The 24,079-nt window shown below is 26.8% G+C and overlaps 1 protein-coding gene across 1 annotated transcript; it reads right to left on the reverse strand.

Moving 5' to 3' along the window:
- On the reverse strand, positions 1 to 23,839 carry LOC142320586 (chitinase-like protein EN03). The gene is made up of 6 exons (XM_075358547.1): positions 23,680 to 23,839; positions 10,929 to 11,185; positions 8,995 to 9,127; positions 6,173 to 6,337; positions 2,747 to 2,935; positions 1 to 525 (listed from the first exon to the last, which is right to left on the reverse strand). Exons 1-6 carry the CDS (start codon positions 23,789 to 23,791, stop codon positions 71 to 73), a joined length of 1,311 nt encoding a protein of 436 aa, XP_075214662.1. The 5' UTR covers positions 23,792 to 23,839; the 3' UTR covers positions 1 to 70.
- Positions 23,840 to 24,079: the final 240 nt, after the last annotated feature.

A 24,079-nucleotide genomic window follows, 5' to 3' on the forward strand; every position in this document is an offset into this window, starting at 1 on the left:
TTGTAAAATTGTTCAAATTTATTCACTGAATGCATAATATTTTTTCTTTTTATTTCTGAAGATATCTAAATTACAAGTTAACTTTGGCAGATTTAACGATAGGATACTTTGTACCATCACACATTCCACGTGGGTCATCAAGCGAAAGTTCAATCACTGCTACACCACCGAGTCCTTTTGATTTAGCATACTGAGCTTTGTAAGCTGCTGTCTCAGGTTCTTCAAAAGAGACCCAAACACCTTCTTCTTCTCCTTTCTTTTTGTCTGGAAGTCTATAAGCATATGTTCCAAGACGTTTGCTGGGATCTGTAACACGTCTTAACATGTCTGAAGCGGCTTTTACATTTGTTGGGCTTACAATAAGTGGGCATGTCTCATAATATGCTACTAAACCTTCAGATTTTGTGTGTGGGCCAGCTGGTCCTGGTCCATCAGCAGTAATAGGAGGTACACCTGATATAGCACTGTCTAATGTCATCTTCCATTTGTGTCCATAAGTTGGGATACCAACTATTACCTTGTGTGCTGAAAAATTAAAATATAATTTACATCAACTGAGTAGGAATGATGTCAAAGTCATTATGATAATAGATATTTTTATTACACAAATAAATATAGCACTTGAGTTACATAATAAACTCTGGTTCATCAACTGATGAAAAAAGTTAAATATAACTATAGAAAGCTAATTTTAGGTTCTTTTAAGACATGGTTTCTGCATAAGATTTGCTAGTTTGTAGATAATTAAATGAACATTTGGCTGATTTAGTGTCAATATTAATGTGTAGATTTAAGGTATGTCCAAGATCTTAAGTGTATCAGTCAATAAGTGTATCAATCTTAGGTTTAACAGCTGAGCCTACTGATCCATTGAGTTGACATTAATACAATATTATTAATTATCTAAAATGTTATATTAAATAGTATACAATTCATATTATTTTTAAGAAATATTTTCTGTTATATTTTAAATCTAAAGGTATATGATTCAAAAAATATTTTAGGACAACAATTATTAATAAAGTCAAAAAAATCATGGTTAATCAGAGTTTATTCTGACAGTGTTTTTCATTTCTGCTATATAAATAACAAAAATAAATATATAAATAAACAAAGAATCAACAATATAATACAAATCAAGAAATTTAAAACTAATTATAACATATGGAAGAAAAATATATTAAAAATTAAGTGTTTTTGAATTGAATAATAATAAATATATAATCCGAATTCATGATAAATTTTTATCAGTTCTTCATCTGTTACTAAAGAGTGTTTTCAGCCTGTACTATTCACACCATTAAAAAAAATTAAATATTTTAAAAATAACACATTTTAGTGTTTTCAAATTAAAAAAAAAGAAGAAATTAATAGATGAAACCTTAAAGAGTCTATAATTCACGTTTTTTTTCAATAGAAAAGGGATGATTAATGTAAAGCACTTGAGTTCAAGAGGAATCTTTTGAGAGTTACTTTTTCTGAGAATAATGATATTTATTACAGTCAGTTCTGCAGTGATCAGAGTGAAAGTGATCATTTGTATGGACAAATATCAACTAGATCTTGACTGATATTATACAAAACATTCAGCTCTCTGAAGAAGAGAATGGGAAACCATTCAATTCTCATTTCCTTAGAACGATTGACTCAATTTCTTGTTATTCTTTAGAATGGCTGTTATAGTTTCACAATTGATTTTTATTTCATGTAAGGTTGCTTACAACCATTTGCAATACTTACCATATGTACAGTATCAATTAAGATATTTTTGTGTTTTACTCCAGATTTATACACACGTCTTAAGACATTCCATTGAATTGAATAATGGTAGGATGCAATCATTTTGATTGCAATGTACATTAATTGAGTTCAGCAATAAAATATTAAAGAAATTATAGCTGGAATCAGTTATGTTAGTTGTTGACTATCTCAAATCTTTTGGTATTTTCAGATAAATTATGATATTAATGTGTTTTTTTTGTTAAATATTTAAAAAAGTAAAGTTTTCAAAATAAACAGATATCTAATCACTAAATAAAAAATAATTTTTTAACAATGACAACTAACTGCAGTGTGTTATATTAAAAGTTTGAATGCACGGAATAATTTAAGTTATATGAGGTATAGAAATAAATGGCTATTTTTGTCCTTTGGCTACTTAATTGAACTGTATGTATGAGAAAATGTTGATTAATGAAATCTTCCTTTTTTTTTTTGAAACAGTTAAAATAATGAGAAAAAAATATAAAGCTATTTTACAAAAATAAGATTAGTTAAACAATTAAAAAGAAAATAGAAAGCATTTATAATAAGAAAGCACCAAATTTGCCAATAAAAATAAAGGTTTGTTGAATTCTATTTCAGTTATTGCAAAATATCTAGTCATGAGCAAGTATGCGACAGTTTGTTGAACAAGTGATGCTGAACTAAATATCAAGATTATTCAGATACTGAGAATAAAGAATTTGATTGTTCTTAAACTAAGATGCTTCTATTGGCAGTGAAAAAAAGACAATGATAAACAGTTTGGCTCATGTTTCATTTTCACCACACATCTTTCTCCAGTTATTTCTTTCTATCTTTTTTGACTTCTATCATTCCAATCATCTACTACTCCTCATTAAAAATAAAATAAAAATTGATTATACTGACACGTATAGAAATCACAGGAAAAATAGTTACATTTAAAAAAAATCTAGATCAATACTTTTTGTATATAGATGTAAAGATATGACAATTGACTTACCATCAGCTCCCTGATCAATCCACCAACGGACATTAGCATCAACATTCTGTTGTGGATTTCTGTCATATATGTAATACAGAGGAGCAGAGTAATCAGCCTGCTGAGGTGTACGTTTGGGAGTTCGGAAATCAACAGTCCACAAATTGATCATATCCAAGTATGGTGTAATAGCCTTAACATCATAATATACTGAAAAATAAAAATTAAACTGGTTGTAATAGAATATAACTAACTAAATATTTTTTTAACTAAATATGTTCTTAACTTATCATAATTAAGAAATGTTATATTATTAAGTGTTTACTAATATAAGAATCTGATCTTTCATATTTTCTTTAATTATTTTCAGTTGGTATCAATTTTGATTAAAGTATTAATAACTGCCATCAATATGAGTCTAGGATCTCAGAAATCCAAAATATAATTCATATTATCTAACAATTGTATTTACAGTTTTTTATTATTTTGACATATAATTTTAAAAGTAAATCTATGGAATGAAGTGAAATAAAAACTTTCTCTCACCAATAAAAGCATTTAATTACATATAATATTTAGCCTACTCTAACAATCTGAAGCGGAGATTTTATTCAGAAAACAGTCTGCTACATACATTACCTACTTCAGATTTCACTACGAAGACAATATTTATTATTATCAAAATGTTTGTATGGCAACTGGGACATCAGTTCTTGATTATTGTCTTTATTATTGAATGAACTTTTACTAGAAATAAATTTTCAAGATATTCCTTTCCAATCCTCTATGAATACATACTCATATCACTGCCTCTGCTATCCATTAATTATTTTCTGTTTTCAGACAAAACAGAATTGAAAATCTGATAAAATTACAATTTTGAAGTGTAAATAAACAGTATTTTAATTACAGAAGATTTGAGTTCAGGTTTCAATTATAGATTGGAGAAGCCATTTTTTCAGAAATGAAATTATTTTTATAAATTATTATGTGGGTATTTTATCTGGAATTATAAAAGAAAGAAAAATAAAAAAGTCAAATAACAATGAGACATAATATGATTATGAAAGTAAGAGATGGTAAAACTCATTTAAATAGTGAATCATGGCAATTTTGTGCTGTAAAAGGGAAATCAACAACAAGAAAGCAAACAGATAATTAATTATTAATCAATCAATTGGGTGCTACTTTGTCTTTGGCAACTGAGCTAATAATATAATTGGCTGGTAGTTGGCTCAGAGTTTCAGAAAATATTTAGGGCATAGAGTAATTTATTATGACTTTACATTAACAGTTAAAGGATAATTAGGTATAATACAAGACTATTTTTCATATCTAGAATTTTATTTGTTTTGCCATGTTCTATTCTTCATTTGTAAATTTTTGTCGGAATAAAGTATGATAAAATTAAATTATGGTATTAATAAGATAGATTAAGTTGTTCATAATTGATAGTATTTATTTATAATTTAATTATTTTGTCAATTATGAAACTAAAAGTAACCTCTAGTAATAACCTCTTTTTCTGAACGTAGTTAACTTTTAATATTGTACTATATTTTTCCAATTATAAAGTTTTTTTTTGTTTTCTTAAATTAAATGTTGGGAAACTACGCATATGCTTTATAAACCAACAAGTTTTAACAACAAATAAAATAATGAAAAAGCAAAATTTCCAGTCTTCTAAAAAAAGGGGGTGCCATGGTGCACAGTTTGGGAATCACTGGGTTAGAAGATTGTAATTAAAATAGCATTTCTATTGATGGAAGCAATTTAAGATCAAAGCTTTGAGCCTTTTTTCTTCAGTTAAAGAAAATGAATATCAAGGAGATACTGCAACATATAATACAAGAAAGGGCTAGTTAGAACATTTCAAAGCCCGATCAGGCTTAAAAAATGTTTAACTTACAGGGAAGCGGTGAATTTTGATAAAGATGTGGCAGCCAAATAATCCTGAATAGTTAAACGAAATAACTGAAGAAAATGGGTATGAATATCATCAAATTTTTAATGTTGATGAAACCAGCTTATGTGAAAAAATTGCCAATGAGAACATTTTTAGCAAGAAAAGAAGTGATAACACCAGGTTGTAAAGCATCCAAGGACAGATTAACATTTCTAAAGAGAGATAATGCCGAATGTGACCTCAAATTAAAACTGGTGGATGCTAATTTATTGTACGATGAACCCAAGTACATTTAAAGGCTGTAACAAGCAATCTCTTCCAGTAATTTGGAAATCACATTAAAATGCTTGGGTGTCAAAGCAGTTGCTTGAAGAAAGGTTTATTATGTATTTTTGTCCCACAGTTGAGAAATAGCGCAAGGAAAATAATTAAAGACTTTAAACTTCTTTTGATTCTAGATAATGCCCCTGGACATCTCACTTCAATGATTTAAATAGTTATGTAAAGATTGTATTTATACCACCAAATTTGACTGATTTACTATAACCATTGGACCAAGTAATTATTTCTAAATTCAAAGCATATGATTTGAAAAAAATATATATATATTTATACAAAGTACTTTTGCCCAAGCAATTAAGTTAAAACTGGAGATAATCCAATCACTCTAGAAGAATTTTGGAAAAAATCTGATATTAAACAAGCAGTTAAAACATCCACAGTCTTGGGAAGAAGTAACATATAGCTTCATGAGAGCAGTTTTCAGAATCTTTTGCCAATACATGGAAAATTTTGGTGGTTTTGATATTGCAGTCAGTGATGTTATTAATGAAATTGCTACATTAAGACAAGGCCTCAGCTTTGAAGAAGTAGATTCCCAAAATGTTAAAGAATTATTGGAATCGCATTCAAAAGAACTAATCAATGAAAATCTTCATGAAATTGAGCCCAACAGGCATAGGAAGAATAAGATGAAAAGGAAGCAGAAAAAAACAGAATCCACATCCAAAGAAATTTCAGTCAAAAAACTTGAGGAATTGTTCAAACCAAATGAAGAAGCAAAGTATCTCATTTTAGAGATCAATCCAAATGAAGATAGAAGTATGAAAGTTTGCCAATGGCCATGATTTTATGATAACAATCACAAAATCATGGAGGAGAGGAAAATGATACCACTGTTCAATCGAAGCTAGATAAGCTTTTTGTTAAAGAATAAGTTTTATTCTGGGAAAAAGTTAATTAATTTTTTTTGTGAAAAATAAATGTTAACTCTTTAAAAATTTTTAAATACCTATACTTACATATTCCTCAATGATTTAAAGTACGTGTAATGCAATGAAGATATGTTTTGAGAGAGAAAAATACATGATTATAGTTTTCATATTTTCAAGGATTAGTTATATATATATATATATATATATAACTCTTGTTATCTTGTGTATATATATATATATATATATATATATACACACACAAGATAACAAGAGTCAAAATTTGTTAATCTAAATTTTAGAATTTAGAGATATCAAAATCTTAATTACATGAGCTGTTGACATGTGGTAAAACACCCAAGGATATAAAACGACCATCAGTACGAAGGACTGCTTTCAAATCTCTAAGTAATGTAATAAATTGATCTTTATGCTCTGCTGCTTTCTCATCGACTTCTGATCCAAATGTTTTCTTAATTTTATGCCAAATGGAACCTGAAATAAAAAATTCAAAAATTATAAATATTCAGATTATTTGTTTAGAATCAAATTAAAAGTAATTTAAAAGTCCATTCAACTTTCTAAAGGTTTTTTGATATTTGTTCTATCTCTATAGCTTGAACCAAAATCGATATATACCTATAATAAAAGTAGGATTGAATTTATTTTTGGATAACAAAAATTATTGAACATTTTATCATATCTCAATGACTTTATTTTAATACGAGGGTAAATCAATTATTATCCACAATGTAGTTATAAATTTTATTGCAATACAAATAGGAAACTTACATGTACATCATTTTTCAACATAGTCCCCCATGCATTTCAACGCGCTTGGTCCATCGTTGCACAAGCTTCCTGATTCCCTCATAAAAGAAGGTTTTCGGTTGAGCTGCGAGGCAGGAATGCACCACTTCTTTCACTGTTCGTTCGAGGTAAATTGACGGCCCCTATTTGCCTCTTTGAGTGGACCAAACAAGTGGTAGTCAGAAGGGGCAAGATCAGGACTATACGGAGGATAAGCCAGTACTTCAAAGTTGAGTTTCTGGAATGTTTCAGCAGTGTGGGTAGCAGTATGTGGACGACGGGCATTGTCGTGCAACAACACCTTTCGACAGCAGTCCTCGGCATTTGCTTCAAATTGCAGGCTTCAGCTTGGCAGTAAGCATCTCACTGTAACACGCACTGTTTATTGTCGTGCCCCTTACCTCGTACTGATCCAGTACTGGGTCTTGTGAGTCCCAAAATACCATAAGCGTCAGTTTTCTTGGGGATATTAGGGTCTTGAACTTTTTTTTGGAGGGCGAATTTGGATGTTTCCATTTCATACTCTGGCGTTTACTCTCAGGCTTGTAATGATGGATCCATGTTTCGTCACCAGTGATGATTCTGTCTAAGAAGATGTCCTGTTCGTTACCATAGCGATCCAGATGTTTTTGGCAGATGTCCAAGCGTGTTTATTTATGCAGCTGTGTGTGTTGTTTTGGGACCCACCTTGCACAGACTTTATGAAACCCAAGTCTGTTGTGAATGATTTCGTTGGCACAACTGTGACTAATTTGCAGACGATGTGCCACTTCATCAATAGTTACTCGTCTGTCTAAGAAAACCATGTCACGTGCACGTTCAATGCTTTCCTCATATGTGACGGTAAACGGATGTCCGGCTCCTTCATCGTGCGTAACACTTGTACGACCATTTTTTAATCTATTCGTAGACACTCCATTGCGGCAACACACTGTTCCCATACTGTACCGAAAGTCTTCGATGAATTTACCTCTCATATACCTTCCGACCACAAAAAACAGATCACTGAACGTTGCTCTTCTTTGGTGCAAACAGAAAGCGGAGCAACTGTGTTTAACGGCAAAGCAGCGATAATGGAACTAACCTAGCAGCATCAAACCTGCGCAGACATAACAACAGTTAAACCACGCATGCGTCATCTATGCAACATGACAGTACTACCAACATAAACAAAAATATAACTAAATTGCGGATAATAATTGACTTACCCTCGTATTTAAATGTGATAATTTGTAAGAAAAGGTAGCAAGAACACCACAATTTGTCCAACACAGTAATAGAGACATTATAACAATATTATAATAGTATTTTGAGTACCAGTGTATGATTGAAAAAAATAAAAACATTATTAACTTAAAAAATTATGCCAAGAAAAGATTTAAGCGTATTTATATATATATATATATATATATATATATATATATATATATTGAATATCTCCTAAACTCTTTTAAGTTTTATTAATGTTGATACCATGAATGATGCAGAAGTCTACAAATAAATAATGTTAAACTGCTTCTGAATAATTAACATTTCTAAATTAAATGGCTGTTTTCAAAATCACATTTAAAAAAGAAAATAAAGTCTTGGAACCAATAATACAATAAAAAATTCAATGTAGAAGATATCTAACACAGAATGAAGATTTGGATCTCAGGCTTCTCTGATCACTTGAAATATGTATTATAATGCAATTTGCATATTATGTTATACAAATAACAGATTTTGAATTTACTTTTTTCATCAGTTTATTTTAAAACTAATTTGTTGTTATGGTACAGATAAGATAACATAATTTTATGATTTTATTTTAATTACCAGAAGTGACTTCATTATTCTTTACTTACAGTTTGAAATTTAAATAGTATAAAGTTTAATGACTAATTAAATCGTTTTTATTGCTTTTAGGACTACTATAAAATAATCCATTTTAATGTTATATCTCTTGGAAGTGTCATGAACATAAATCCATTAATTAAATAATTGTTACTTTCATGTATGCTATGTGTTAAAATGACAAGTAATTTTCTGTACTGATGCTATGAGATAATCGGACAAGATCAATTTATGAGAGTATTTTTATATTATTGGTGAATGTCAGTAGATGCATCAAATTTTTATAATTCAGTAGTATATCTGCTCTGCTGTCTCCATTTTGATGATGATGCTTTGAACAATGGTTTATTTGATTTATTATTTCAATATTTTATCTTATTCATAATGAATTTTATTTAATATGAAATACTTTCAGATTGTTTTATCATATTTTGTTAAAAATTAAGCTAATAATAAATATCTTTTTCTATAACATAAACTATTTCAGTAATATAAAAATAATTTACCAATTGTGCTACGTTCCTTCTTCTCTTTAACTTGGGGGAATTGCCATGCAAGATCAATGCCGTCGAATTCATGTTTTGTCAGGTAAGTTTTCACTGAGTTAATGAATTTGGTCTGATGATCTTTTGATTCAAGCTGAAATAAATATTAAATTATTATTATCTAATCATTAAAGCTTGTAGAAAAAAATCTATAAAGATTAAAACACTATTCCAGATTATGCTCTTGTATGAAACAAATAATGTGATCATTCACATATATAGCTGTAATCAAATAGATTATACGGATAGAGGTGGATGAAATTTATATAAAATAAGATTTAATTTTAGATGAGAAGTCTGAGAAAAAGATGATAAATGGATTAAATTATTAAAATCAGTTCCAAAATGAAAACAGCATACTGATTTCTCAAGTATTCAGCTATGAATTGCTAAGTAATGAGAAGAGTAGGTAAGAGTTGTGAAAAGATTATTTGCAAAATTAAATTACAGTACCAATTTATTTATTGATTATTATCTATAGTTATTTTCTAGTAGCTAGTGGAGTCGCTATTTAAAAATGGTTTCTGTAAAACAGAGTAGGATTTTTGTTCTGATGCTGCAAGTCATTTAAATTTAATCCCTGTAAAATTTTTTTCATCTTTACTCTTGTAACCTTCATTTTAACATAATTTTCTTTTGTTAAAAGAGATATAATTTTATTCATTGTAAATTTATTACTAAAACAGAAATTATTACAAATTTTGTTATTAACTCAATATATTATGGCATAAATAAATTTAGATTTATGATATCTAGGAGTTAGCTTTGTACATGCTATTACAGATGCATGAACTTTCTATAACTCACATGCTGATAATAACTTTGTTTTGAAAACGTGGTATCATAAATGGAGTTCATTACTCTAGTGAAAAGATTAGAAGACAAATAAGATACTGTTCTCTGTTAGATCTTAAACACCAATTATCTCAAAATTCTTTTGGTTTAACTTCAGTTCAGTCTGTTTCCTTTTCTTCAAAATTACTTTTAAAGGGGGATTTAAAATTCCCAGCACCAATTTCTCACAGTGCTGTAACTAGTAGTACCATATAAACAACACAATTTATTGATAGATCTTAATAGTGCTGTGTCTTTCCCATTGTAAATAATTAATCTTGCTCTGCATTTAAACTGATCATGGGGGCAACAATGACAGCTTCCATATATCATTGATCAATATTTAACCTATACTGAAAAAAGAGATAACAAATGGGTTTGTAATGAGGTTATAGATTGCTGGTAGCTATTGTATATGCACGCTGTAACAATGGTGTTTGTTTTCAACAGCCAATCGGAAGTAAATTTTATATTAGCTAAAAATAAACATATTTTTTTATTAGGGTTTTTTAGTTTTCTGGTCTGAACATCTCTTTGTTAACAAACAATACAACTTTATAAGGATTGTTATGGTAATTATGTTAAAGATATTTTTTTATAAAGTTGAATTTTTTCATATTTTAATTAATAATAAGTTGTGAATTACAGAAATTAAACAGGTGATAGTACTTTTAGTGTTATAGTTAAAATTACCAACAAATGCAAACTTTATATTCAAAAACTGGGAAAGAAAAACTTCTGAAATATTTTTGTTTTTGAATAAGGAAAACAACATTCAATAAAGCAGAGGAATGACTCATATTTGTATAAGACTCATATTTGAATATTTGACTGTATTTTGTGAAGTATTTCCTTGTAGTAACAAATTTTTAATTTGTTTCATGGAAGTAATAACAGGAAAAGAATATTTTTATTAAGATAATTTGAAAACTGTAAAATTTAATAGTTCATTTTAACATAAATGGAAAACATAGTTTATAAATTCAAGCAAAATGTTTTTTGAAAAATTAAAATTAAATAAAAAATAAAATAAAAAACCAATTTACATTAGTTATACTCACCAGAGTTAAATATTTCTCAGGATCATCAGTGTCAGCATACCCTCCTACTGAAAGAAGTACTGTAAGGCCAGGGAAAGCTCTCTTCAAAGCTGTAACCTGTTTATACTGTGAGTGACCCTTATCTTTGTCAAGATCTAATTTCTTGTCAATAGGTTCCAAATTATAGTCATCATCATCAATTGCTGCAAATCCATAAATCAAGTGAGTGCAGTATGTCAATGCTGGTTTGATTTCTTCCACAGTTATCTTAGCAACACCTGTATAATGATAAATAGCAGTATTGTTAATTAATATCAGAGTTAAAATGTATCTTCTAAGTAAAAATATTCATGTTTTTAAATTTTACTTTATTATTTATATAAATCCCATTTTGTGTTGCTTATAGATAGAATAAGAATGGATATTATGTAATACTTGTATAAAATTCTACTAACGATAATGCAGTAATTTGTTAGTTAATATAGTCAAAGATTGTATGAAAAAATGTATCACTGTTTAGAAAGTTTAATAATTTAATTTTCTAATTGCAAAGCTTGATTATATAATTTTACTTTCCTGCCACCATATCTCTAGAGTTATGCTGCAAAAAGGAAAGTATGGTAATCAGTCAAAAAATGGAGTATTGAGTTTTTTCATTTGTTGACAATACATGATTCAGGACACCAAAAAACAAAAAAGAATGGGAGGGTAATATTTGTACGTATGTATGTGTGTTGGTGTGTTTGAAGGTTTATAACTTTTAACAAAGTTTGATACAATTAATCAAGTTTGATGATATTTGGCAAAGAGACTCGTGTATGTAGGGTAATTTGTTGGTAAAAGTTTGGAGTCAATATCTTATTTAAAAGTTGAGTCAATTTAATTTTTTTATGTTTTTTTTTTTTTTGTCTTCAGTCATTTGACTGGTTTGATGCAGTTCTCCAAGATTCCCCATCTAGTGCTAGTCGTTTCATTTCAGTATACTCTCTACATCCTACATCCCTAACTATATTTTTTTATTAGGAATAGTTTTTATTAGAATAGTTTTTTTATGTAAAAAAAACTATCCTTTATTTACAGCATGTTTTTTAACTGAATTTTTTCTTATATCTTCCTAAGCATGCCCCAAAAAATATTTTGGGGATGGGGAATCAGATCAGAGTTTAAAAATATTGATCTTTTAACAAATTTTTTAGTTTATTTAAGCTTTTAATAATAATATTACAATAGAATTTCGTCATAATTTAACTCCACATCAAAATAGAAATCTTAGGTAACTTTTTATTGACTGTACTTTTTTCAGTGGAATTTATTTTAGTTTCTTCCACTTGACATAGTAAATCAAACAAATCAAACAATTTTCTTGGGAGGTGATTTTGGATGTGAGGGAGCAGTTAAAAGTTAAAAATTTAAATTTTTGAATTTTTTAAACTTTTTCATGAATCATTTTTCCACGGTGTAAGAATAAATAACCAATGCCAGGAAAGTGTAACAACTTCGTTGTCACTTTCTTTATGGTATTTGTAAACATAGATAGCATTATTAATAAAGGATAAAAATAACTCTACAGAATTTAAAGATGTGGATTAATTTATCTGTTTCTGTTTGGAATCAGTCTGAATATATATGAAAAACCTATTTGTTAACCAGTATAAATTAAATGTTTAAGTAAATTAATTTTCTTACTTATGCCAGTGTATAAAGCAGAAGATTAAATTGGTTGTTAATATTGTTATAAAAAATGTGAACCACATTTATAATATAGCTGGATGAAAGTAGTCCACACTGGTCAGCTAGTAAACAGTAAACCAATTATTTATGTGAAATAAAATGTATTTTTTCACAACAGAATGAAATAAATTATTTTGTTGCTTTGAATTTGCTCAGTCTTGTGGCTGATCATTGGATCGGCCATAAACTCATGATAAGTTTGATCTTGACTTTTCTGAGAGTAATGATGTGTATAACACAGCCAGTACTTGTAGTGAACAGAATGAAGATGTAACTCATCTACATTTTGGTGTGATTGGGTTGTTGACATACATCAGTATACTTGGCTTGATAAAGAAGGCAACAAGAAACTACTTCATTCCTCACTTTTTTCTTAATAAGTCTGGTTCTTAATAAAAACCATAATTTATGTTGATTTGTATTGCTCTATTCTTGTCAATGGCTATTTTGACAATATATTTATGTTATATATTTTTAAGTTACAAAAACACCCTGTCACATCCTTCAATATGTTTTTCTTACTTAAAAAATTATAAAATTACTTAATTTACAATCATAATGCAACAATAAAAGTTACATTTGCTTATACGTTTGTATCAAAAATGTATGTATTACGTCTTTTTTAAGTAACTACTAATAATAAATTAGTTAAAATAATTACTTTTTCATAAATGAGAATATTTTGAGTATGTAAAAACTAACTTTGAAAGTAGTAAAATATAGAATATTTTGAGTGTGTAAAAACTAACTTTGAAAGTAGTAAAATATATCTCCCCCAATCAAAATCTTTGAATAAAATAAATATTAATAAATGAAAAAATATTTTCCTTATACATTATGCACATTAACATAAAAAGATTAAGCTGATTAGATTGTTATATGGACATTTAGAAGCTTACTTATTTTTTTTTTTTTTAAAGAAAAAAGAAACATATGTATTGTTGCTAGTGACTTCATTTGGTTGATAAACTTTTAATATAGTTCATATTGCATGGTTTAATTGTTGGAACTCAATTAACTAACTATTTTTGTTTATCTTTATTATTTTTAATTTTAATTATGCTTATACCATCATTATTTCACTGCATGTTGGTCAAAGTTCTAGATATGTTATTTATTTAGTAGATAACTGAATTTAAAAAAAAATTCTGTCAAAAAGTAATTAAAATGAATATTTACTTATTCATGTTCAAATGTAGTTTCACTTGAGTAGGCTAATTTACAACTGAATTATTTCATTGTTATCAGTGTTATTATTTTTAATGATCGAAATGTTTGGAATAAATTAAAATAAAATATAATTTACTTTAATTAATCTATTTTTATTTCTATACATTACATACATAATATTGTGTAATCACTTTTATAAAGAGTGTAATTAAAATAAAAGAACACAGTATTCTTAAGAATAATTTTTTAATGAAATAATAACAAAATATTTTTAAGAGACACTCTCTAAAAAAAAAAATACACTATGATTTAAACAGATTTAAAGATAAGATATAACAACAAATTGCATAAGAATACTGGTTTGGTTCAAAATGTAATGTTACAACAAAAAAGAAAGCAAATTTAAATTGTAGAATCAATTTATAATTATTTATTATTATTATTATTATCAGTAATTCACAAAAGGTCTTAAATCTGGCATTTTTCCACTTCAAGAATAATGAAAGAGATACTCAACATAAGTACTATGATATAAACTTGTTCTAATAAAAAATTGTTATTGTAAATTTAAAAAAATAAAACTTATGTATAAAGTTAGTGCATGAGTGTGTATTTAATTTAATTTAATTATTTTAGGGGATATTTTAAGAACAGTATATCATTAGAACAAATGAATAATCACTTATTTTTATTTTGTAGTAAATGATATAAATGAGAATTCTCCAGAACAAATATTGCTAAATCTGTTAAGTTAAGAATTATAATTTTTCATACTTTCTCCTTCTTAATAGTTAAAATACTTCTAGAAATATATCTGTACTAAAAGTGAAATTTCTGTAGAAAGTGAATATGTAATAAATCTCAATTGTGTTCTGTATATGATGCATGTAATTCATTAAAAAAACGTCATTTTACTTTCTTCTACCCATTTAACAATGTAAATATACAATAAAAATTCACATTACAAACTCTTGTCAATAGTCTTAATTAAGATATTATCTAAATATTAGAAATCTGATCTCTTGTTTTACAGGGTTTTATTTATAATCATACATATTATGTGTTATTTTTTCTAACAAGTATTTGTAATTCATTAATTATAGGGAAAGGGGAATTCTTAATTTTATGTATGAAAGATTATGAGGTAGAATCACTAAAATGTATAGTGATGAAAAAACTCTCTTCATTATCTCTGGAAATTTTCACTACCATATGAACAGCTAGCTTATAACTGTAAAAAATACTTCTCAGTTGAAAATAGGTTTACAGCTCATTAAAAAAATGTACAGGCTTTTTAATTATAATATTGTTTTTCTGTAATACAAAAGTAGTATTCTAATATGTTAATACAAACAATATATTTTTCTTTTACTACGGTAAACTGATTAATATTTGTCCTGTATTACAATGTTTGGGTTGTCTTTCATATTCTGATTTTTTTTATATGAATACAAGAAACACTCCTCTAATCTCTTTTTTCATTTCATTACATCTTATTGTGATCCTATGATTAACTAGCAAAGTAAGATCCTGCTAGCTTTAGCTTGACCTTTAGAATTTCATTTATTTATGTGGTAGTGGTCAAATGTTTTTTTTTTATTTTAATGAAATTATACTGTAAGATCCTTGGTATTTGGCAGAATGATGTATGTGAAAATTTTTCATTAATCTTCTAATTTAAAAACGGCATCAAGTACATAAATTAGAAAAACCAACAATTGTTAGTTCTCTTTGTCATATATATATATATATATATATATATATATATATATAAAAATATTTTGATAAATACAAAAAATAAAAACATGTTTTAATTTTCTCACTTATATTCATCAATAAGTTATGTCAACTATCCCTAGAAATACTGTTATGATATATCTAATTACAGTAAGATTATATTTGTCACTGGGTAAATCTTCCACTAGCAATTATAATAAAAAATTCTGTTTTCTTTACTTTAATATCCATTTTATTAAATAGGTTTCATCGTAAAATTTAGGTTGACAGGTTAGCAAATTTAAAGAGGCAAATGGATAGGTTAAATGTAGATGTAGTATGAATTAGCAAGGTTTGGTGGGAAGAAGAAAACAACTATTGGCCAGGTGATTTTAGAATGATTAATTCACAAATGGATCGCAAATGTTAAGGAATGTCAAAAAGAGGGCAGGCAGGAGTAGGTTTCATAATGACTGAGTAGAGGGGGAAGAGAATAGAGTATTTCAAAAAGCTTAGTAATAGAATCATTGTAATAAGGATAAAATCAAAACCTAAGCCGACAACGATTGTTAATGTCTATATGCCTACAAGTGCCCATTGAGATGAGGTGTATATGAAGAAATTGACAAAGCAATTAAACACAAAAGGGGATGAAAATTAATTAACAGTTGGAGATGCAAGCATTGGAAGAGGCAAGAAGGAAATACTGTGGGTGAATATGGGTTGGGCAAAAGGAATAAAAGAAGGAACTGACTTACAGAGTTTTACATGAAGTATAATTTAGTAATTGCCAAGACCCAGTTTAAAAATCATAATAGAAGATTATGCACATGGGTAAAGCCCATCCAAATCTGTGGAATTTAGAGAAGCTTGAGGAAGAGGAGGTAAAGAAGATGTTTGAGGAGGACATCACAAGAGATCTGAGTAAAAAAGATAAGCTAGAAAATGTAGAAGAAGAATGGGAGAATGTTAAAAAGGAAATTCTTTAATTAGCAGAAGCAAACATAGGCAGAACAAAGAGAACTGGTAGAAAACCTTGGATATCAGAATATATATATATTCAGCTGATGGATGAACATAGCAAATATAAGAATGCTAATGATGAAAAAAGTAAAAGGAACTATCAACAATTAAGAAATACCATAAAAAGGAAGGACAAACTAGCAAAGGAAGAGTGGATTAAAGAAAAGTTTCAGAAATGGAAAGAGAAATGATCATTGGTAAAATAAACGAAGCATACAGGAAAGTTAGGGAAAATTTTGTGGTACATAAATTAAAAACTAATAATGTGTTAAACAAAGTGGTTTACCAATTTATAATATGAAAGAAAAGGTCAGTAGCTGGGTGGAATATATTGAAGAGTTATACGGATAAACAAATTGTTAGGGATGTAGGGGGTATACTGAAATGAAATGACTGGCACTAGTTAGTGAATCTTAGAGAGCTGAATCAAACCAGTCAAACAACTCAAGACAAAAAAAAAGTAAAATTTAATTTGTTAAATTTACATAAAAAAAGTGAGGTCATTCACAAAACAAGTACTAGGATTCTTTATACACTTTTGTTATTGTTTCCTTACTTTGAAAAATTAAAACCATATGTTTCACCAATTGTATACTACTCAGGTGCAAATGGATAACAGAATAATTAAGTATCTGTTGTAACTAACTGTAATAATAGCACATCTTCAAGTAGTGCTAGAATTTCTCATGCCATCTGGAATTCTGCTCAGATCCTGATCAAATATACCATTTTTTACATGCTAAAAAATTTATCTCTCATTTTTTAATAGAACAAAAAAAGCTTGGGCTCATTTTTTGACTACAACAGTTCTTTTACTTGTGATATAACAATCAAAGAAAAAGTAATTATAAAAGTATAAAAATGATTATAATTGGGTATCAGCTTATAGTTGCTAAGTAAATAAATGAAATGACGACATGAACAAGGTAACATGTACTTTTTATTATTAAGAGATCATATTGCCTGAAAGGCTACAGATAAAGTGCAGGAGCTTGTTTGCTCTTAGTGTCAGGCCAGTCATTTCTAATACATTGCTATTAATTGAATTAAAACAACTAATGTGTAACAGAAAAATACGTTAAATGTAGATATAACCTAAACTGGGATTTAAAAAAGGCTCTGCAGCATCAAAAAATATTGTATTTCTCATCAATGTTTAGAAAGCTCAATTTATGCACATGGTGAGGATAGATTACTGGACCAGTCTCTAGACTGGCTTCTCACTGCCTAGAATGTCCTGTCACATGGTTCTGCACTACACCACATGGTCCTGTTGACACAACATTAGTAGTGTCAACACTATCTCAGATATGCCAGGAAGAACTAATATATATATATATATATATGTGTGTGTTTTCTATACTCTAATGAATAATATTGACAACTAACTGATTTGATGCTAACGACCAGTGGATTATTATTACAGTTAACCATCAAAACTACCTAAACAAATTGTGTAAATATCAATTTCTGTTTTCTGATATGACATAATTCTGGATAATTGTTTGATTGTTGCAGGGAACAAACATTTTATATATACACTCTTACAATGAATAATGTTTTATCAGTTTTTTATAACTCAAAAGATTAGGTCACTCCTTTTAAAATATGTGTATTTATTTTATTATTCTGTTTTATCATAACCTACAAAAAAGTTTTTATTAATATTAGCAACAGAAAATTAAATTATTTTACTTTCGATGATAATGAAGTTGTTTTTTTAAAATAATATTAAATGCAATTTTATACAAATGAATTACTCCAAGTAGAAAGGGTTTCATTTTTTGAATTATTTAATAGATTTTAAAGGTCATATACTTTAAAACATTAATCCAATCTCTTATAACATTAATCCAACTGATCTATATGGTATTTATTTATATGATAAATTATTTAATTATTTATATGTTAAATTTATTTATATGGATTTATATCTGTATAAATAAATTAGATAATAATAATAATTAAATAATAATTTATATCCATATAAATAAATGGTTTATATGATAAATTTATATTGTATAAAGGTTATTTTCTCAAAATATGTAAATTTCTGAAAGCCAATTTTTCGAATGGTTTGAAATATATTTAAATCTTCAAACATAAGAATATCCTGCACTAGTTGTAAACAAAAATATTACTTCTGAATTGTCAACTAAGAGATTCTTTAGTTTTATTTGCCAGAGTAATGGTTTATATAAAAATAGCTGAAATAGCTTAAAATCTGTTTTCATAAGTAACTAGCATGATTAATCATACCAAGATAGGATTATCAGTATGATGAAAATTTATTTTTATTATACAATATTTTCCAGTGCCAAAAATGTTATGTGGTTGAATAATGAGGTTGAACTATTATAAACATAAATCCAACATAGGTAAGGTAGAAATCAATTACAGTATTAAATTTACTGTGTAAGATGGATAGCCAAAACTGGCATAGTTAAGTGTGAAATATTGTTGTAAGATACTGAAGAACTGTAAGAACTTTGTGGTTAAGCAGTCTAGATTGACTGATTGAGAGGAAGACTGCATATTTTTTATGTAAAATGGCAGTGAGTTTAATGCAAAGCTAATGCTTTTACATAATCATTTGAATACAATATTATTACAAAAATATAAGAAGAAATCTGATTTAATTATTCTTCTTGCATTATCTGTTGTATGTTTAACTTGTAATCATAGGTAATTTTTTAACATAATAAACAATAATAATATATTTGGTATAAATATATAACTAAAAACCAAGGAGATGTTAATATAATTAACAGTTAAAGTGTTAAAGAAATAATGTAACAGTAATCAATATAGTTATGCTACAGTTATCTTAATTATTGCATAAATAAATCTATACATTATCCAATAAAAATTATTACTCATGAAGTAAATATCCTTATAAAAATCAATCAGTGTTGATCAAGGTTACTTTTAAAATGGTTTCTAATACTTGACTGATAATATAAATCAAGAGAAAATTTAAATTAATGCCCTAATTTTTGTCTATAATCTGCACATTTGAATGAAATAATTAAAAACTTTGAATGTGCAATTTTAAGAAAGTAAGAAGCATATAACAATTACTTAGCTTAAATGACAAATATAATTAAATCTAACTAGATTTTGTACAAAATGAAAACATCTAGTGGGTAGTGCAGAATATATAAAAAAGGCAATAAAATCTTAGTAATTGTCTGTTACTATATATTTCAAATGTATATTAATATATTTTATGTTGTATTAATTATATTATATTTTATGGTATAAGTGAGCAGGTGAATGTGCCAAGTTGATTCAATTACAGTATTATAACTAAAAAATGAAAGAAATTTATGTAAAGCTTTTATTATTAAACACAAAGGGTCTAATTAAATTTTGAGCATAAAAATTACTAACACAATACAATGAAGAGAACAATTTCTAATGATAAAGTAATTAGGATGTTTTAATTTACTATCTGGTACTAGTGGATGTCCAACTCAATTATTTATTCATTATGTTTTTTCTGGAAATGAAAAGCCCTAAATATCAAATGTGTGGTGTTTTATGAAGATGTTTTAGATATTTGATGAAGTCAAGTTTTATGTAAAAAAAAAGGTGAAAAGATTAAATTAATCCTAATCATAATTAATTATGAGCTAATAATAATTAACATTTCTGAAGCTTATTATTTTCAAGAGGTTTAATAATAAGATATTTTTAAATGTTTTTTTTTTATCATTTGAGTAGGAAATGGTAAAGAAATTGAATGATGCATAAAGATTACTTACTTGAAATGAAATAACACGAAAAAAGATAAAATAATTCAATATCAATCAATATTACCTAATGTAGGTATTTAAACCTAAACAAAAGCTCTCTCAATTATCTTAATTATTGCATAAAGAAATCTTACGTCATCCAATAAAAGCTATTACACCATGAAATAAATATCCCTATAAAAATCAGTCGATGTTGATCAAGGTTATTATAACCTTATGTATTACTATCACAATAAATCACAGTTACTCTGACAATAAGATTTTAATTTCTAATTGTGAAGTAATCAGGTTCTTTAATTTACTATTTGGTATTGATGGATGTCCAACTCAGTTTTTTATTCAGCAGTAATTACCTGAATAATATAAATAAGAAAAACATGCTTTTTTTGGTATACTGACCTCACAATATTTACACAGGAATTTAAATCTTTAGATGAATAGCTACAATACAAAGAGTAACAAAAATTATATTTTTTTATGTTTAACATTCACTTAATGTATTTCATATTCTGTCCTTATTTTTAATAAAAAACATACCCTTCATCACCTAAGATTTAAAAAAAGAATCATTTTTGTTGATTTATTTTCAAATCAATAATGGGCTCAATGTAGGTAGTTACTCAATAAAGTAACTCAATCACAGTTCCTTTATGAAAAATGTGTTTTGAAGCAAATTAAGATAAGTCTGACCAGAATTCAAACCCAAAATTTTCTAGATGAAAGACAGAGATGCCAACACTCCATCATGAAAACAGTGATTACAATTACAATAATAAAACAAATTTATTAAAAAATAAATATGTATAATTAAGTATAATTTAAACAGAAAGTAATTTTATTACCTATAATAATTTAAAAAAAAAAAAAAAAAATTGTAATATAAGCAGTATAAAAAATTTATAATAAGAGTTTATTAATAAAAAATAAAGTGGAAAATAATTTAAAATAATAATAAAGGTATTTATTGCTAATTTCTATCTAAACTTGTTCATTAAAATTGTAGAAGATTCTGGGCGTGTACGTAAAACTCCCATGAATACATATATGTATATATACAAAGCAGGACCTCATGCACATTAAGTAGAAAAAAAAAATACAAAGTTTTAAATGAAATGATTGTATACTTGTATCTATTGTTAATGTAACTGAAACTGATTTTATATATATACATATATATATATATATATATATATGAATGCAAAGTATATTTTTAGGTCTATTTTAAATTATACAGCAATTACAGATTAATTATTCAAATACTACGTTCATATATTGAAATTAACTACATCAATTACATTTACGTATATAATAAGTTAATTATTTAGCATTCTGTCTCTTAAATAAACTGGATTAGTTAAGAAAGGGCAGATAATGTACAAACCTAATTGTTTTTTATTTATATATACATTCTTGATTTATAATGACCATGCAAATAACTATATGGGGAAAAAATTATATTCATACACACAAAGGGTTTGATCATTTTATACTTTATTATGAATATAACCTAAGTTTATTTAGCAATTCAATCTGATTTTATTTATGAACATATGGCTGTACAGGTTATTTATGCAATAAAATGCTTGGAGTTAGGGCGTACCTTATTTCATAATATTCAATATTGCATTATCATCATAATAGTCGTATGTAGGACAGACTGAAATTATTAAACTAATACAACCAATAACACACACACACACACACACATATAATCTCTCTCACACTCTCTCTATCTATCTATCTTTCGCGTACAAGCGCGCGCGCGCGCACACACACACACACACACACACACACACATAATCTTCAAATTTTTTTATTGATTATATTTATTTTTTATTAAAGAAATCCTATTTAAACTATAAAGCTCATTAGTTACTTCTAATTTTATGGATTATTGGATTAAAAAAATTGATTTTTGTAGAAAAGTCATCAATTTAAAAAAAAAATTACTTGAAAATAAATTCGTAATGTATTTTATTGTCGGTGTTTTTATTAACGTAAACAATTTAACATTTTCTTTTTTTTAGCAATCTATTGTCTTTTTTTGTTTTTCACATAGTTTTTAGTACGTATTATATTTATAACTTGACGCAAATTCATTGTATGTTTGATACAATTCAATGTAATCCTACTATTTTTAAAATAATTATCATATAATTTTTTTTTAACTGCATTATCCTGAACTAATTAAAATCTATGATAAATATTTTTAAATAAAAAATTTTTGAATGTGAATAATAATAATAATATTTCAATTATTTTTTTACTTAATTTAATTTTTAGCACAATTGTTTTACTTAACTATTTAAAAAAAAAATTAAATATAATAAGTTAGTTTTTCTTCAAGAAAAATAAATTAAATGCTGCCTAAATTTTCAAGTTATATACATATTTTAATGTTTATTACTTTAAAGTAGACATATTTTACACTAAAGAAACCTTAACCCATAAGTAAAAAGAGAATAATCTTTTAAAATGCATGTAATAACTTTGTGAATTAATTATATAAACATACATACTACTACAAGCACTGTTTTTTGAAACTAAAGCATTCATTGATTTTTTAGGATTCTGAATTTAATTATTTATAAAATATTAAGGCTATGTAGTTTTGTCTTCTGATTATGAATTTTATTACAATAGATTAACTTTAAAAAAGGAAATGAATTTAATGAATATTTAATTTCAATTAATTTCATATTTAATATGAATTTAATTTAATTTAATTTTAAATATACGTTTTTTTTTGCAAAGTTATAAAAATAGCCTTTCATTTATTTTTTCAAGTTAAATTATTAATTATTGTTTTAGTATTTATTATTGTTATTATTAATTACGTATTTAAAAATGTAAGCTGGGGTTTTAAAAGAATTATAGTAAAATCTTTATCTTCAAATTTTACTTAATTGCTGTAATAAATCAATCAAATAAATAATTTCTGCAATTACCAAACTTAATTGTTTGGTAATTGCCAAACAAATGTGTGGTTCCACGATTACGTAAAAACTATTATATATTGATTGTAGATTTGATAGCGGTTAGATATTTATCACTTCCCACGCACAAAATTAAAAATTTTAGGGTGAAAATAAAGCATACGTATGTAGTTTAAACATTAATTCATGAATAAATACGATTTATTAAAAATCTATGACCATTTACAAAGCCATGAAATTTTATTTAGTTTTAAACATCACACACATATTTATGAGTAAATGATTACAGTTAACGTTTTCCTGTTATTAAAGGTATTGGAAAAAGACAAATGTAATTTGTAGTCTTCACCTTCAAGCTCATGAGAATAACAATTCTCGTAATTCATGATTAATAAATTATATATAATTTATTTTACAGTATATAAATTTAATATTTACCCTCACGCCAGAACGAACGTCCATCCCAATAACAGACAACTCGCGCGCTGTAAGCCGAGTTAATTATAGTGCCTAAAAGGCAAATCACTGTTATTAAACACAAGTTCGCCATGTCAGTTATTCCGACTGACTATACAGCCGGCTGGTCACCTTACGTATAAGAACGAACTGTCCCCTCTACTGCATTAAAGACGATCCTTGTGAGTAATGCGCAGTAAACGAAAATCTACTGAGTAAATATAAACTACTCTTCGTTGCGTATTTATTTACTGTACCGTTCCTTTTAAATGTTTACGGTATTAATTATAATTAAGAGTAAAATTGACTGAATAAGTTATTCATATATTAAATTACAACGGACAATTCAGTCAACTGCTTATGACATCATAATGTTTTAAAA

Source organism: Lycorma delicatula, chromosome 2, assembly GCF_047948215.1.
Source record: "Lycorma delicatula isolate Av1 chromosome 2, ASM4794821v1, whole genome shotgun sequence".
In the NCBI taxonomy this organism is placed as follows: Eukaryota; Metazoa; Arthropoda; class Insecta; order Hemiptera; family Fulgoridae; genus Lycorma; species Lycorma delicatula.

Bases quoted from the DNA above. Each gene is read 5' to 3' on its own strand.
- LOC142320586 (XM_075358547.1), bottom strand. From the start codon at position 23,791: ATGGCGAACTTGTGTTTAATAACAGTGATTTGCCTTTTAGGCACTATA. The intron at 9,128-10,928 runs GTGAGTATAACT...TATTTATTTCAG, and splicing joins CTGAGAAATATTTAACTCTG to CTTGAATCAAAAGATCATCA. The intron at 526-2,746 runs GTAAGTCAATTG...TTAATTTTTCAG, and splicing joins GATTGATCAGGGAGCTGATG to CACACAAGGTAATAGTTGGT.